A 15238-nucleotide genomic window follows, 5' to 3' on the forward strand; every position below is an offset into this window, starting at 1 on the left:
TAAAAGCTAACTGGGTTTGATTTGAGAAGATCTAATTTTAAATGCTCTCCCCTCATGCATTATGGTTATAATTTGAAAATGTGAAATAGCCTGAGATAATCTGTTCTCATTGGGGAGAGAATGTAATTTAAAAATAGAATCTTCAGGTCTGATGACACTCTGTAGATACACATCTGAAAACACACTAGGATCATTGCAGAAGTAGATTGTCATGAAAAGAAAGTAATGTATATCATTAGTGGAGGTACTAATGGAATGTCTATAGTTCTGTTAGTTCTGTTTCCTCAGGAGATTTGCCTCAGGATATATGTGATAAATAAAGGTATTGGGAAAAAAAATAGCAAAACAACGAGAACAACAACAACCTCCCAAAACTGGCCTCTTAAAATAGTTTTAGAAATGTTTGTACGAGGAATATGGGAGACGTACGCATAAGCTACACTGTGTACTCAGCTGGTAGAAGCCACTGCTTGTTTTTTTTTTTTATTTATTGTGAATCCTTTTGATTAGATCACTGTGAAGCACAAAACCATCACCCAATAACATTAATATTTTTGACACATTAAAATATTTTATTCTCTTTGCCCTGCTTGACCTCTGTAGTTATCTATTTAACTGAATACCAGTCCTGCTTTCACTAGTGTTGCTAGCCCATTGTCTTCCCACAAAACAGGGACATACCACAAATCATCTGAGCTCCACTGCAGCTATTGAATACTGTCAGAATGTTCTGCTGTGAGAGCAGCCATAAACCCAAGGAAAAAAAGCGTGTTTATAGAAATTCTTCTAGAAAGAAACAAAGTCTGAGTTGCATTACACAGGGACTCGGGAGGTTGAGGAGGAATCCTTCCCCTCATACAATTCTTTCCAGGCATGGCTGTGTAAGCTATTGTGACCACCTGGACATAAAATGTGCCACCTGCTGTCTTAACTAATTCACCTTTTTTGCTAATGCAGGGGAAAAAAAAATTGTCGTCATGAACAGTGGGGACAGAAAGGGTTCTGTGAAGAAATCCTTTTGCTTACATTTTCCATTTCTCCTGCAGTTGTTGCTAAATCATAAATTTATCACAGCAGGAGTTTGCTGTGTTCGTGATATTATATCATAGTGACTTACGGAGATGGAAAGAAAATCACATACATAGAGTGCCAACTTTTAACTAAAATCTCATCACTTTACCCAGACATCTTTCTTTTTTTTAATCTGGCTCAAGGGTTTTATAGATTTTGGAAATTATGGGTACATTCTTCCGCTGATCTCTTTTGACAAATGTATCATGGAGTTCTTAAGTGTAAGTGAGCCTGGACTATGAGGCAGGATGATGGTGCTGTTGGCTGAATCTCATTGTGAATTTGCTGTCTAGCTGAGGGATGAAGCTTTATCCAGTATTAGTCATCTTGATTGTCCTGTCTTTATTAAAACAACAATCTGAATCTATCTCTAGTTTGGCCATTTTTTTCAGTAACTTTGCTATTTATTTGGTGTTTGCATCTTCTACTTTTGTTTTTTTTCATTAGGCTTATTTGTTTATCTGGTCTCATATTTGTATTTCTTCAGTCTGGTGTTATACTTAGGAGCATAGTGAGGTGTTTCATTTCCACGTTTAAAATTGGTCTAGAAGAGTTTGATATATTTCTGTCTATGTATAGGAAAAAATTATTCCAGGTGTGTTGCTGTAGCACTATCAGTTTTTTTCCAAATATGAATTTGAGGTAATCCAAGTTGCAGATTTTGTCATGCCTATGTCACAGTGGCATCATCAGTAGAGGTTCTGGAGTTTAAAGCAAATACTCTGTATGCCTCCTTAAAAATACGCTGTCCTTTAATATGAGCTAGTCCAAAGTCAAGAGAGGTCAAGGCTATGGCAGTATTGGTCTTTTCCTAGCATGAAATTGTGGGCTTTAGCATTAATACTGTGAAATCAGGTACTGAAGAACAATTTCTTATTTAGACTTCAATTTTCCTCTTTGGAGAAGAGGAGGGAAAAAAAATACGGAAGAGGAGATTCAAGTGAGTCCAAGGGTCTAAACTTGAAATTTCTGCTAAAAGCTTCCTTTCAGGAGAAGAGCTTGTGGTTGTTTTTTCAATTTGAATCTGCATGTATTAAGCTCACTGTTAAGGTCCCTAAGCCTCAGAATCTGTGAAGATAGTACTGTCTACTTCTCTGCAACTGCAGAAAAGAATGAGTAACATCTCTGTGTTGAGTCACCTCCTCAAACACTGATCAGTTTTTAGCTCAGAGGCTCAGAGCTTTGTATCCATCCTAAATGTCTCCAGAAGAATTGAAGTTAAAAGCTGTGGCACGCTAGGGAAGGAGAACAAACTAAGTTTGGTTATAGTTTTCATAAACCTAAGAAAGATGGAGAAAATCTTCCTATGAAGATTTTCTAAAGAATATGAAGGTGTCTTATTTCTGTCTCTTTGCAACTATCAAAATAGGAATATGTGAGAATTTATTTTATAGCAAAATAACTAGCATACAGCTAGATAAACACATCATGTGATGGTTGACCAACCAGCTGGCAGGTCAAGCACAAAGGGTTGTAGTAAATGAGGTTAGATCAGGCTGGTGACGGGTCACTAGTGGGTGTCTATAGGGCTACATTCTAGGGTCAGTGCTCTTCAATGCAGTTTTGGGTGCCACAGTATAAGAAGCCAATAGAGCTATTGAACAATGTCCAAAGAAGGGCCATGAAAATAGGAGCGGCCTTGAGGGGAAGCCATTAGAAGAGTGGCTGAGGTCACTTGGTCTGTTCAGACTGGAGAAGAGGAGACTGAGGGCAGAGCCCCATGCAACTTCTCATGAGGGGAAGGAGAAGGGGCAGGCACTGATCTCTGCTCTATGGTGACCAGTGACAGGACGTGAGGGAATGGCCTGAAGTTGTGCCAGGGGAGGTTTAGGTTGGATATTAGGAAAAGCCCAGAGGAAGGCTGGGTCCTGGAACAGGCTCCCCAGGTAAGTGGTCATGGCATCAAGCCTGACAGAGCTCGGAAGTGTTTGGATAGTGCTCTCAGGGCCCATGGTGTGGCACTTGGGTTGGTCCTGTGTGGGACCAGGAGTCGGACTCTGTGTAAATACCTTCTAACTCAGGATATTCTATGAAAAACTTTGGTGAATAATGATTTGAATATTTGTAGGGGTAGAGCTTGCGTCATGTTTTTAAGACTTCTTCCCTGAAAAGTTTAAATTAAATATTCCTTCAGGGATACTCTTTAGCTCTTTGGATACTGATCTGTGTTTTTGAAAGTACTGTTAGACCACTATTACTCCCAAACTTAGATACTAATATTTTCTCATCCAAAAGTGTTGAAAGGCAAATTTTACAATTTCTGTTGAGTTTCATACTAAGGCATCTCTTTTACTGAAATAATTGTGCTACAGGATTTTCTGGTAAAATCTAAACTATGTGATAAAAATTATTTTTAAGTTTTTGTTGTGAACGTTATGCCCAAGATTTACTGCAGCTCAGCACTCAACAACATAGTACAGAATACTGTGAGGGAGAATTAAACAATTGTTTAGTTTCATCTTTACTGACTATTTCAAAAGCATAACTATGGGTCTGATGGTGGGTGTGCAAATAATCTATTGCATTTTAAGTTGGGTCATGTTCAGAAGAGCCACTCAGGCTCACGAACAGCACGATTTATTGAATGCAACGCATATGGATGGTTCTTTTGGATTGCTGGTGCCAAATGCATTAACTGCAGAGTAGCTGTATGTAACACTAACAACACTATTGTATTCATGAGCTTCATGTCCCGGGTCAACACTCAGCAGAGCTGAGGACACAAGACTTACCAAAAAGTGTCCGTTCTTGGGGGGTGAGGACAACAAACCTGTCGATCTCTCATTGCACAATTTCACGTCAAATTCTCATCTCCTGGGTAGATAGAAAATTGGGGTGCTTTTTATAACTTATTAGTCACTGTTGTGCCAGGTGCTGTGGTGGGACTATGGTCAAACTTTCTGCTCTTGCTGGACACATTGTACAGACTATTTCTTGGTAGGAAGTGTATTTGGTTTGTACAGAACATCTCTGGGTGTCAGGTGGAAGAATCAGACCACATGGCCTCCGCTTTTCTCCATGTTCCTGCCCGATGCCAGGGCAACGCAAACCATGTGACCTCCATCCGGTTTCAGTATTTGCATTGTGAGTTCCATCACATATTGTGCTCTGCATTTTCTTCATTTCCAACACTGACAAAGTCAAATTATTTATTTTTTTTAGCTAAGCCAGAAAGCTTGTCTGGATCCCCCAATACTCATTTCTGTAGTGTAGGCAGAACCAGCTTTAGTGACTCGACTACCATGTTTTTTTAATTAGATCACATCCTAAAGGAAAAATATTGCTAAAATGTCTGAAAATATAAAATGGACTCTTTTCTAGGAAAAAATATATATAAAACTATGCAAGTAATATGCAAAGATGGCAGTATTGCTTGTGAAGCTGTGCTTAAAAAAGCAAAGCTTAGAAGTTCTACCCTCAGCAGTTCACAGGTCACTTATATCTGTTTATTCGTTAAGGTGTATTCATTTTTGTAAGAAATGCTTGGCATCCAAGAATCCAAGATGTCTTCTAAATCCCCTAAAATTGCAATATTAGCCTTTGATGGAAGTAATTTTATTCTTGTCTGGGCTCTGCCTTTTCTAATAATTGTTTAAGGAGAATAAGGTGGGAGCATCTGTACTACAGCTGCTGTTCAAATAGAGCAATGCCTGTACTGTAGACAAAACAATTGGCACAATTGCTTTAATTTACTTCTTTATGAAGAGCCAGAAATAACGAGGCCTTATATTCTTTCGATATTGGAAGATTTTTGAGATTTTCTTGATATTTTCAAAAAAAAGTTCGTCTGGAGGGTGTTTCATGAACTAGGTTAGGCAACTGTCCAGCAACTTTTTTATTTCTATGACATGAGGAAGAAGGAGATTCTTCTCTTTTTGTGCGTCATTTCTTGGCTTTGTTAGGTTTGATATGAAAGTATTTATTAATAGTTTCCACAAAGATGCTATGATGTATTTACAAGAACTTGCTGAATTTATTAGTAGTATGCAGAAAACAAACTGTTTTCTTTTTAAATAATTGTAAATGGAATCTGTTCTTTTCCCTGTTTTTCCCTAATAAGTAGTTTTAATACAATTTTTGTCTTCAACTGTTAGATATAGAATCAAATACATCTGGTTTTAAATATAATTCTGTAACAAGAAATTCTTACAACTAGCTTAATTTCAAATTTGTGCTTGTGCAGTCTTTATTGCATGCAATTTTTTTAAAATGACTACAGGGAAGTATATAAAAAAAGAGAATCCAGCAATTTTTTGTCTTTGATCTCAGTGTTTTAAAGCACTGATAATTCCTCACCCTTTTCTCTGAGCTTTTTATTACTAAAACAAAGGCTGACAGCAGAGCTCAGTCTATAATATGTAAATTCTTGTGGAAAAATAGTGCCAAAAAACTGTGAAGAAAAAATGGGTCCAGGTGTCTGCATCACAAGGTTTGACCACTTCAGACTGGGGTGCCAAGAGATTTGAGACAGATGTTTTCAGACATGCCGCATGCCTAAAACATTTCCAGGGGTCGAGCTACAAATAGTGACTTAATAAGTTCAGAAACAGGAAAAGTATGTAGGAGTACACAAGAGTTTATTCACCTCTAGGTGCACAGCCAGCCTCTTTACATTGCATCTGCCTGTCAGGGTTGGCTATTTAAGCTGTCATGCCCTTGGTATTGCTCTTTGTCTGCCTGTGAATAAAGTGCAGCATTGTGATTACTAATCCCACTCCAGTGACTTGACTTTAAATGTGGTTTTGGAGCGGATCCCGGAGTTCTGTTTGCTAAGCTTCCTACTCCTGTTTCAGAGACACCACTGGAGATCTATGAGAGAGAGCACTGCAGACTGCCCTCCTCCTGTAGACCTGTCGCCTTCCCCCCCCCCCCCCCGCGCCTTTTTTTTTTTCCCAAAAACTTTTTGAAGGAAATCAATGGATACCAAAGTGATCTGTTTATTTTTCTTTTTTTCTTTGCCTCCGCTGACAGTGGGAAATCACACTGGTCGCATCAAGGTGGTCTTTACACCCAGCATCTGTAAAGTAACTTGTACCAAAGGCAACTGTCAGAACAACTGTGAGAAGGGAAATACAACCACCCTCATCAGTGAAAACGGCCATGCTGCTGACACTCTGACAGCCACTAACTTCCGAGTAGGTAAGTACCCTGAAACTGCATTTGTCCTTAGCTGTCCTCTCTTGACTAACAGAGGGAGGAGATGTTTTGTTATTAATACCAGTTGTGCATCTGTTACTCTTTGTTTGGAGGGCTCTGCTGAGCAGGAACCATTTTATGTTAGACAAGCTTTCTGGTGTCCTTCGGAAATGTTCCCAAAAGTTCCTTTTGTGTCAGAGAAAAAAAGCTCCCATATTTTTCATGTGAATTTTCAGCTGCAGGGATGCAACATACTAAGCTTAAGTTTTTTGGTAAAATTCCTCCCTCAAAGTTTGTGTTAATAAATAGGGAAAATGACAGATTACACAAGAAGTTGTGTTTCCTCTTTTTTACTTGTTTAATATGTATCAAATGCACGTAAAATCTAGGGAACAGCTAACAGTGACTCGGTCTTCAAAAATTTGTTCGGCAGTTCCTTGGAGCTACAATCCTTTTTAAGCATGTATCAGCTTAAAACTTTTCTTACTGCTGAAAGTAAATCAGATTTCATATTTGGCATTTTTAGAAAATGAAATAATGTTAAGTCTAATTAAAGTTATAGAAGCCAGTAATGTCTTTGTTAATGTTTGTTCTTTCTGCTTGCTCAGTAAGAGTATCAACAGTATGCCAAACTAAACCCTGCAACTGTTTGTTGAAACAAATCCTGAAAGCTACCTAGGATAATGATTAGCATATTTTAACTGTATACTATATAGGCATTTGTGTGCAAGTATTTGCCTTGTTAGTTAAGATGTACAGATGTATGGGTACATACCTAAGCACTTCAAATTTGTCATTTCACATTATGATACCCTGAACTGCTCTTGGAAAGTAATTTTGTAGTTATCCTGAAAATATCATAGTACTGTTTTCTGAAAAAAGAACCTTAATTATTTTGCAGATTTCTAGTCAAAGAATGCCAAATATGAACACTGTAATTTTAGTCTCTGTCTAGAATAAACACAGAGTTCAGGCTGTGCTGAGGCTGGCCAATATTGCCGTTTTTCAAGTGCAATGTATTTCATGCTCTGAGGGTGAGGGGGAAAAGCCGTTCCAAATTATTTTTCTTTTCTTCTGGACAGATGATACAAAGAGTTCCCTCTTTTAACACTCCTACGACTGTCAGACTCTGTGTGAAAGCCCTTGAAGTTACTAACTCATTCCTTCATAGTATGCATGTTTGTAAAAATGTATGTTTTGGACTAATAGTAAAACCAGTGTTTTAAAACAAGAATAGAGCAAATTTTGGAGTTGGTTTGTGGTTGTTTGGAGGCACAAAAAAAAAGAAAAGTATTTTGTAAGGGAATGGTAAATCTAATACTTTAAAATCTGTGTTCACTGCCAATGCAGATTTTTACCAATGTTTTGGCAAGAACCCCAGCTAAGTTTTTTGCGTAATTTTCTGACTAGCATGAAAGGATAGGGTTATTCTTCCCCCCTTTCATTTGACCTAATTTTTCTATTGAAATTATGAAATGCTGAGAACAGGCAGTCGTGTAATTTGTCTGCTATGTAAATCTGTGCTGTAACATGACCTTCTCTCAAATACTTGAAAACTTGGAGAGTGGAAATTGACCTGTGAAGACGTGTTCCACACCTTCCTTCCTGGCCTCAGTCCACGCAGCTCTGATTCACTGGGTACAATGGGCTGCTAGAAACATTCAACAAAAGCAGCCTATAATAGTATTTGATGGAAAGATAAGGGAGTGCTATGTTTAAAAATGTATAAAAGCAAGTTGCTACACATGGATAAGGATTTTTAACCTGCCTGTTAGCTATCTTCACTACTACATTTAAAAGACAGAAAGCATTTACCACAGCTCTAGGTATTGTTGTTTTCAAAGAAGAGTAAGAAGGTCTGAACTAGCATTTAAAGGCTCTCCAATTAAAAACAAAAATGCTGCATGAACTTCTTAATAACTAGAGAAGAGGGATCCTACACCTGTGAATCGAATTCTTTCACCAGTCACAGTTTTCAGGAGCTTCAGAATCAGAAATTAAAATATATATTACTGAAATAATTTTTTATATCTGTTCTCTAGTGCCTTTCACTAGCTTAGACTTGTCCTGATGTCTCCTGCTACATAAAGCAGAAGTAATTTGTGTCTTCCAAGATAATTTTTGTTATATTTTTAACAACTGAATTATGTTTAACTTGTGCTTTTTGCTTTCAAGTCCCTGCTTTAGCTTCTTTACTTACTGTTAATCCAAAATGTGTGGAAATTCTTATGTAGATGACTTGATATTTAAAAATGCAACCATGAAACAGAATGTCATGTCACAAAATATGTATTTAAAGCAATAAGCAGCACTTTTTCAGCATGTTTTTTAAAAATATTTTCTCTTCCTAAAACCAGAGGAGATAGTCACATGCCCTATTTGGAAAAGTTTTAAATGGATTTTTGTAGCAGGAACAGCATTCTAGTACACGAGGCTGAATTTAGGTTCTCAGAGACAGATTAGTTAGAAATCACTTTACTTTGTTCTTAATAATAAATTATTTCTAATAATGACCCAGAGTAAATTTTTTTGTTTCTTTTCAATTTTGTGCTGAATTTTGTAAACTGCATTTTCAAAGAGAATAAATCACAATACCTGCATTACAGTTACTCAAGCTTTGTCATTGATTATTTCAGATTCTTAAAATGTGCTCAGTTTGTCAATTCAGCTGAAGCTTGATAGCAGTGAGCTCAGGCAAGGAACAGATCCCATTTCCTGAAAATTTTATACAATATGGATAAGCCATTAAAAATAAAAACCCACAACAAGGGACAGACTGGGGGGAATGGTGCTTTTCAGGTAGCTGAGATCTTTGGCTGTGGTGAGGAATAGCTCCTAGCACACCAGTTGGAGGTGATGAAAGCTTGGTATTTAAAAGGGAGGACCTCTTTGACTGCCAGGCTGCTTCAGTGAAACTTTGGGGATTTTTGCAGTTTCATTTTGTGAATGGGATATGTTGCAGTTAAACTAACCAACCTCTAATATTTCATTGGCTTGGAGAATGAAAGCATTTAATCTGAGTGGAAACTTCTGCTGAATAGATGAATCTCATTATTCTGTTGGATTGATGCATGTGCAGTTTGTATGGTATTTCAGTCCTGATATATCTACAGAGGCTTGTAAAACAGGGTTGATACGGGTGCATGGGAAAGGATGGGAACAGAGTAGCACAGAAGGTTTCCGTCTCTTTCACTGTTGAAGCTACTCAGTGAAGTGTCCTGTTTCTACTCAAAATTAGTCCATTTTCCAATTTTGAAATGAATTATCTTCCTGTTAGGAGTGGAAGGACAATGACTAATTTGTAACTGTAAAATGAACCAATAAGGAATCAGTAAATGCCCAAATTAATATTTTAACACTTTTCTATTTTTCTTCCATTATTGTATATATATATATTTAATTATAGATTTACATTCTATTGTTTCCCATGGAATCTGTGCTTCATTAATTCAACAGGAATGACAGAATTTAGTAAAGGAAGCAGTCATTTAATACTTAGGTTCATATTCACTGTTCATTTGCAGCTCCACATCTCATTTAAAGTGGTTCATTCAAACAGTTATAAATGAGAAGTCAAAGTTCCATGCTAGTCAGTGAAAGTGCATAACTTTCTGTAGAAATTTTGTGTCTGAGCACTTGGCAGTATCTGTGTCAAATAAGGAAACAGAATGGTAGAATTATAGAAAGGTTTGGCTTGGAAGGGACCTTAAAGATGATTTACTTCCAACCCGCAGCCATGGGCAGGGACACCTTCTTCTAGACCAGGTTGCTTAGAGCCCCATCCAGCCTGGACTTGAACACCTCCAGGGTTGGGGCATCTACAGGTTCTCTGGGCAACCTGTGCCAGTGCCTCACCACCCTCACAGTGAAGAATTTCTTCCCCATATCTAATCTAAATCTACCCTCTTTCAGTTTAAAGCCCCCCCTCCCTTGTCCTGTCCATGCCCATGTAAAATGTCCCTCGCCAGCTCTCTTGCAGGCCCCCTTTAGGGGAGGCTGGAAGGCTGCTATAAGGTCACCTTGGAGCCTTCTCCAGGTGAACGTGGTGTCTTAAGTAAAAATGTATCTGATCCTTCTTATTTAATCATAAATTTTGAAATTTCAGCATGGATCACAGTGACCTGGATATTCTGTACCCTGTTACAATAATGCTGAAATTATGTTGCCTCTTGAATTTTGGCACTTTTCCTACTGGAATTTTCTATCAAAAATTTTTTCCAGCTTTACTGTGTTGACTCTGTATAAATGTTTTTAGATAATTGAGGTTGTCCAGAAGTTTCCAATTACATATAGACAGAAACTTCCAAGAAGCAGCACAAGCATTTTGCTCAAATTTTATTTGGTCTTCTTCTGAAAGCAATGAAAATTTGACCAATATATTTTAAAACAACAGGTTATTCAAAGGAAATTTAGTAAGAAGACTCACTATGTAATTATTATTCTAACATAATTTCCTATCTAGCAAAGAGTTTAGAAAGCATAATTATTTAGAATTGCAAAAATTTAAGGCAGTTATTTTACAAAATGTGGATAGAATTCCTGAACCTATGTGATCATGAATTACTGTTAGTGTTGTAGGAGTTCCCATTGCTTTTTATTCAAGCACTTCAGGTATTATCAAAGAAGAGTGTTGGTTAAAAATGTCAATTACCTGCAAGCAAGGCAGCCTGTTGGCAAGCCAGGCAACTGCCTTTATCTGTAGATTACATATGAAGTCCAAGAGAAGTGATTGGTGTTTTCTTGGTACCATTTAGTATGTATTAAAGTTGTCGTTTCTTTGCTCCCTATGATACATTCTGCACATGTCCTACCACATTGGTGAGGAACTCTAAGACTATGACATTTGAGGTGGATTTTTTAGTAGCCTTTTGATGAACAGGCATGTAAATAGTATTGGTGACATGATGGCATGTAAAGGCATATAAAAGACCAACATCTTGTGGAGTATTTGTGTAGATTTTTAAGACTTTGCAGTCACAGTCTCTTCTGGCAGCTTGTGAGGTACATACTGTACAGTTTTTTACCCATTATATTTTACCCTTTTGTTTTACTGGGTTTAGTAAGAGTTGCTAGAAAGGTAACATGTTAGAAGAGATGCTTTCTTCTGTGTTTTGAAGTGGTGTTTGCTATTTGGTTAATAGTGTCAGCCTGTGTAGGTAACCCATCATGTATGACCTATGTAACTCTGCCCAGAACACTATTCCTGTGGCTCCATCTGAGACTTAGCAGATGAACACGTGGAGGATTTAAAATAATTGCTAGCACATGTCACGCAGAGATTTTTTAAATTCTTTTTGGTAACATAAGTGAGAAGTGATTTTATTTTAATGTTTTAAAAAAATCTTTGCTTTTCGACTTTATATGTTCCATCAGACAACCTAATTGAAGAGAAGCTTATTTCTGGAATAACTACTTAGCTCAAGAACAGCATATGGTAATTCACAGTTTGCTTTTAGTAGTATATTCTCTGTGGGTAAGAATGAAGTGTTGCTTTGAAATAGCCTTGAGTTTTGCGCTTGAACTTGCAAATATGAAGAAGCTGTGATGCAAGAACCTTGCTATTCCTTTAGTATTATCACTTTTGTCCTTTTCTGTCCTTCTCTGGTAGCTACCTTGCAGCCTTATTTGGTAAAAGATTTGTTCTTGTAGTAATTATAATTTGTGCATTGTCAGACTTCGTTGGTTTATGCTTTTTTGCTGCCAAATGAAATATTATTTCCTTTAACAGACACGTGAAAATTTCAGAATTCTTGGACAACTTGGCTAAAATAATAACTTTTTAAACTTTCTGCAACAGTAGTCAAAGAAGTTGGTCAGTCTGTCAGTGTGTGTGTCTCAGGAAAAAATACTAAGAAAAGGACATTGGGATTTATCCACTGCTTTATCTGGTAATTTGAAATTTAATCTGTACAGATGATGACTATGATAGAAATATTCATGCAGCAACATCATAATAGCTGTAGCAAAATGAAGGCCAAGTATTTTTCCTCAGACAGTGAACTGAGTAGCTAAAATAAAAACGACAGATAACAGCAGGACTATTATTATGAATTCTTCTTTGCCTCATGGAAGATACTGGGGAAAAAAGGTATTTCCTAGCCTGAAGAGCCAATGCAAAATGATTTGGGAGGAACCACTTATGACCATCAATTCAAAAGACGTTTCTTTCTTCCAGTCCCCCTTTCTTCTATAAATAAATTTGAGCTGACAGCAGGATGAATTAATTTACTTACAGTCCAGGTAGTGTAGTATAGGCTTTTCTAATCTGAAATACTAGGGACTACAATTTCATACTGTAATGTAAGTGTACAATTCTATAGACTGAGCAAAGATCAGGGTTTTAATGCATTTTCAGTTATGGGCCTGCAATGCTCAAATTACAAAGAAAAATTGTATTTTAAGGATTTTGTTAGTTTTGATATCCACATCCGTTCAGAAAGAATGATTTCTTTTATCATGTATTTATCAGAACTTGCCATCAACAAATAGTTTTGGTTTCTACCATGGAGCTTACAGCATCTGTGAGCTGTTTCTTCATAATCTTAAAATAATTATTCAAAATTGACATCTTTACCTCAGATTCCAGTGGAGGCCAGGCGCTAATTTTAAAAAAAGAGATTGTTCAGTCACATGATTTTAATGAGGTTGAACTCATACAAATCTGTTAGCAACTCATTTCCACTCCCTTGCTCACCTTAAAGACTTCAGACCATCACCATGAAGCAAAAGTCCATCTGCTCTCAAAGTACTCCCCAAACCGTCTGTTACAGAGAACACAGTTTTTGGATGTGCAGTCATAGGAAAAACCACAAATGGAAATGGTACAAAATCCACACCTGCAGTCATTCAAAAACACATGGAGTATGTTTCCCTCAAAGTTAAAGCAAAACAGAACACAAAGTTAAAATGCATAATGTTTTATTTTACTGTATATGGTTTTAATTTATAGGGATTAGTTTATGTACATCTGACTTTGAAGTACTGTAAAAAGAGAACTGAGAGTGCATTTATTTGAATGATTACATTGTTGCATATTCAAATAAACACAATACCTTGTACAGCTGTAATTTTGTTATTGCTAAACTAAATGTCTTTGCACATACCTCACTGAAGATCAAGTGTATACCAACTTCAGCTTAGAAAAGATGTTGCCTCTAAAGAGTAAGAAAGAGCCAGAAAAAAGTTGCCTCTAAAGAAGAAGAAAGAGTCTGAAAATTTTCTCTACATGTTGAAATATGGCATTTATCATTAATAGATTTTTTAGCAAATGGGTTTGTATTTAATGTGTCCTTCTGGGCTTAGCACAGTCAAAAGGAAGCAAGCAGCTACCACTGCTCTGTTGATCACAGTCTTTCCCCATTCAGCCTTTCTACTGTTTGTTCTGGTTTTTCATTCTGCTCCAGATAATTCTCATCCTGTGTAGTCTGTATAGCCTTCATCTATCCATTCCACCTGTAATTAGCTCTTAGATTTGAGTATCACTGTAATTGAGAGTCCTATTTTGTAGTGTAGAGGCTCTGGGATTCCTGGACTTTTCTTTTGGAACATGAACTTTATCTTTGTTATGTATGCACTTAAATTCAGTGAGTTTTCTATGTGTCCATAAAAACCTGTTAAGAGGGTGAACCATGAACTTTCAACCAGGGATTTATGAATGTGAATCAAATTGAAGTCTATGGGAGCTGTAAACTTTTTTTTCTGTTAATCTCTTGCAAAGTCTTGAGGGATGCTAGTCAATGAATAGAAGGAAAATTAGGTATTTGCTGATTGCACAGGAAGAGGATTGAGTTTTAAGAAACCAAACAGAGTATTTCTCATCTATATTTTACTCATCCAAATAATTTATTCATTTCTCATTGTGGTTGTATTTTCAGTTTAATTTAAAGAGAATAAGATGAGCTATTAAATCAAAATTTTATATTGGATGTTACTCAGATATTTCAAGTTTAGGGACACTTTTAGCAACTGTTCATCTCATAATTTAGGAATGAGTTCTTTGACTTCTCCCTGAGAGGGACTGCCTTTGTCAATAGGATGTATAGGGCAGTGGTCTCCAAACTTTTTTGATTGCACATTCCTATCAATAAAATACTTTTGAACACTCTCCCTCATATGTATATATTTATAAATTACATACATGTACTACTGTATGTATCATCTGTTTGTACATTATAAACCATAGACAAAATAGAAAGTAAAAATGCATGAGAAAAAGACTAAGTGAACTCTATTGAAAATTTATTTTATTTATTAATGGTACAGAACATATTTCTTTCCTGCATCCCGGTACATTTTCTGGCACACTGTGTGGGATGAGCACACCCTGCTTTGGAAACTGCTGGTATAGGTAACCAGGGGAGACCAGCTTCATAGCATACGCTGTAATACTACCTTTCTATAGTTAATATGAGTCCATTGCATCTCTCTTGTTTATTGTTTGAATATCTTAAACTCAGCCTGTTAGATGCTATATATGTAGTGCTAGAACACCTTACTCAGACCAGCATTGTCGTGTGAAGCTTCTCAATGAGGTTGTACACAGCTCAGGGGAATTTGGTGCATGGTTAAGTTGCTTGGAACTGGACACGACCAGGCAGAGCATTGATTGTGTTTTAGGTTTACAAAGCTTGTGCAACAATTTATACAGCTATTATGGTTATAAGAACCACCATGTGTGGTGAAGTTGTGTATTTTTAATGAATTTCCAACTGTACATTCTCTGCAGAGTAATCTTTATTATTCCTATTCACTAGCAGTGATTCTGCTCCTTTCCTCCTTCAGAACTCCAGGATTTGAGTTTCTAGGTTTTCACTGGTCTCCTATGACCTAATTTATTACTCAAACTCTGAACAACATCCATCCCATTCTCACATTGTGTCACCTCCTCAAGGTCAACTCCCTAGAAAACTTTCCAATTTCTTGTGATGTAGTCAGTGCCAGCAAATCATAGCATATGTTTTTTAACTATTCCATGAACATTTGGATTATGAGCTATTATCTGTATGTTAATGAATATCTAATTTAAAGAATC

At 36.8% G+C, this 15238-nt stretch overlaps 1 protein-coding gene across 1 annotated transcript in view; it reads left to right on the forward strand.

Moving 5' to 3' along the window:
* The window catches only part of LTBP1 (latent transforming growth factor beta binding protein 1), a gene marked incomplete at both ends in the record, with an annotated part of 190569 nt that overhangs the window by 61664 nt on the left and 113667 nt on the right, over positions 1 to 15238 (forward strand). The window contains one exon of the mRNA XM_082299245.1: positions 6043 to 6210. Coding sequence (XP_082155371.1) covers positions 6043 to 6210 — 168 coding nt within the window. The remainder of the gene's footprint in view (positions 1 to 6042; positions 6211 to 15238) is intronic.

This window comes from Coloeus monedula (assembly GCF_965178545.1).
Source record: "Coloeus monedula genome assembly, chromosome: 2".
Taxonomy (NCBI): Eukaryota; Metazoa; Chordata; class Aves; order Passeriformes; family Corvidae; genus Coloeus; species Coloeus monedula.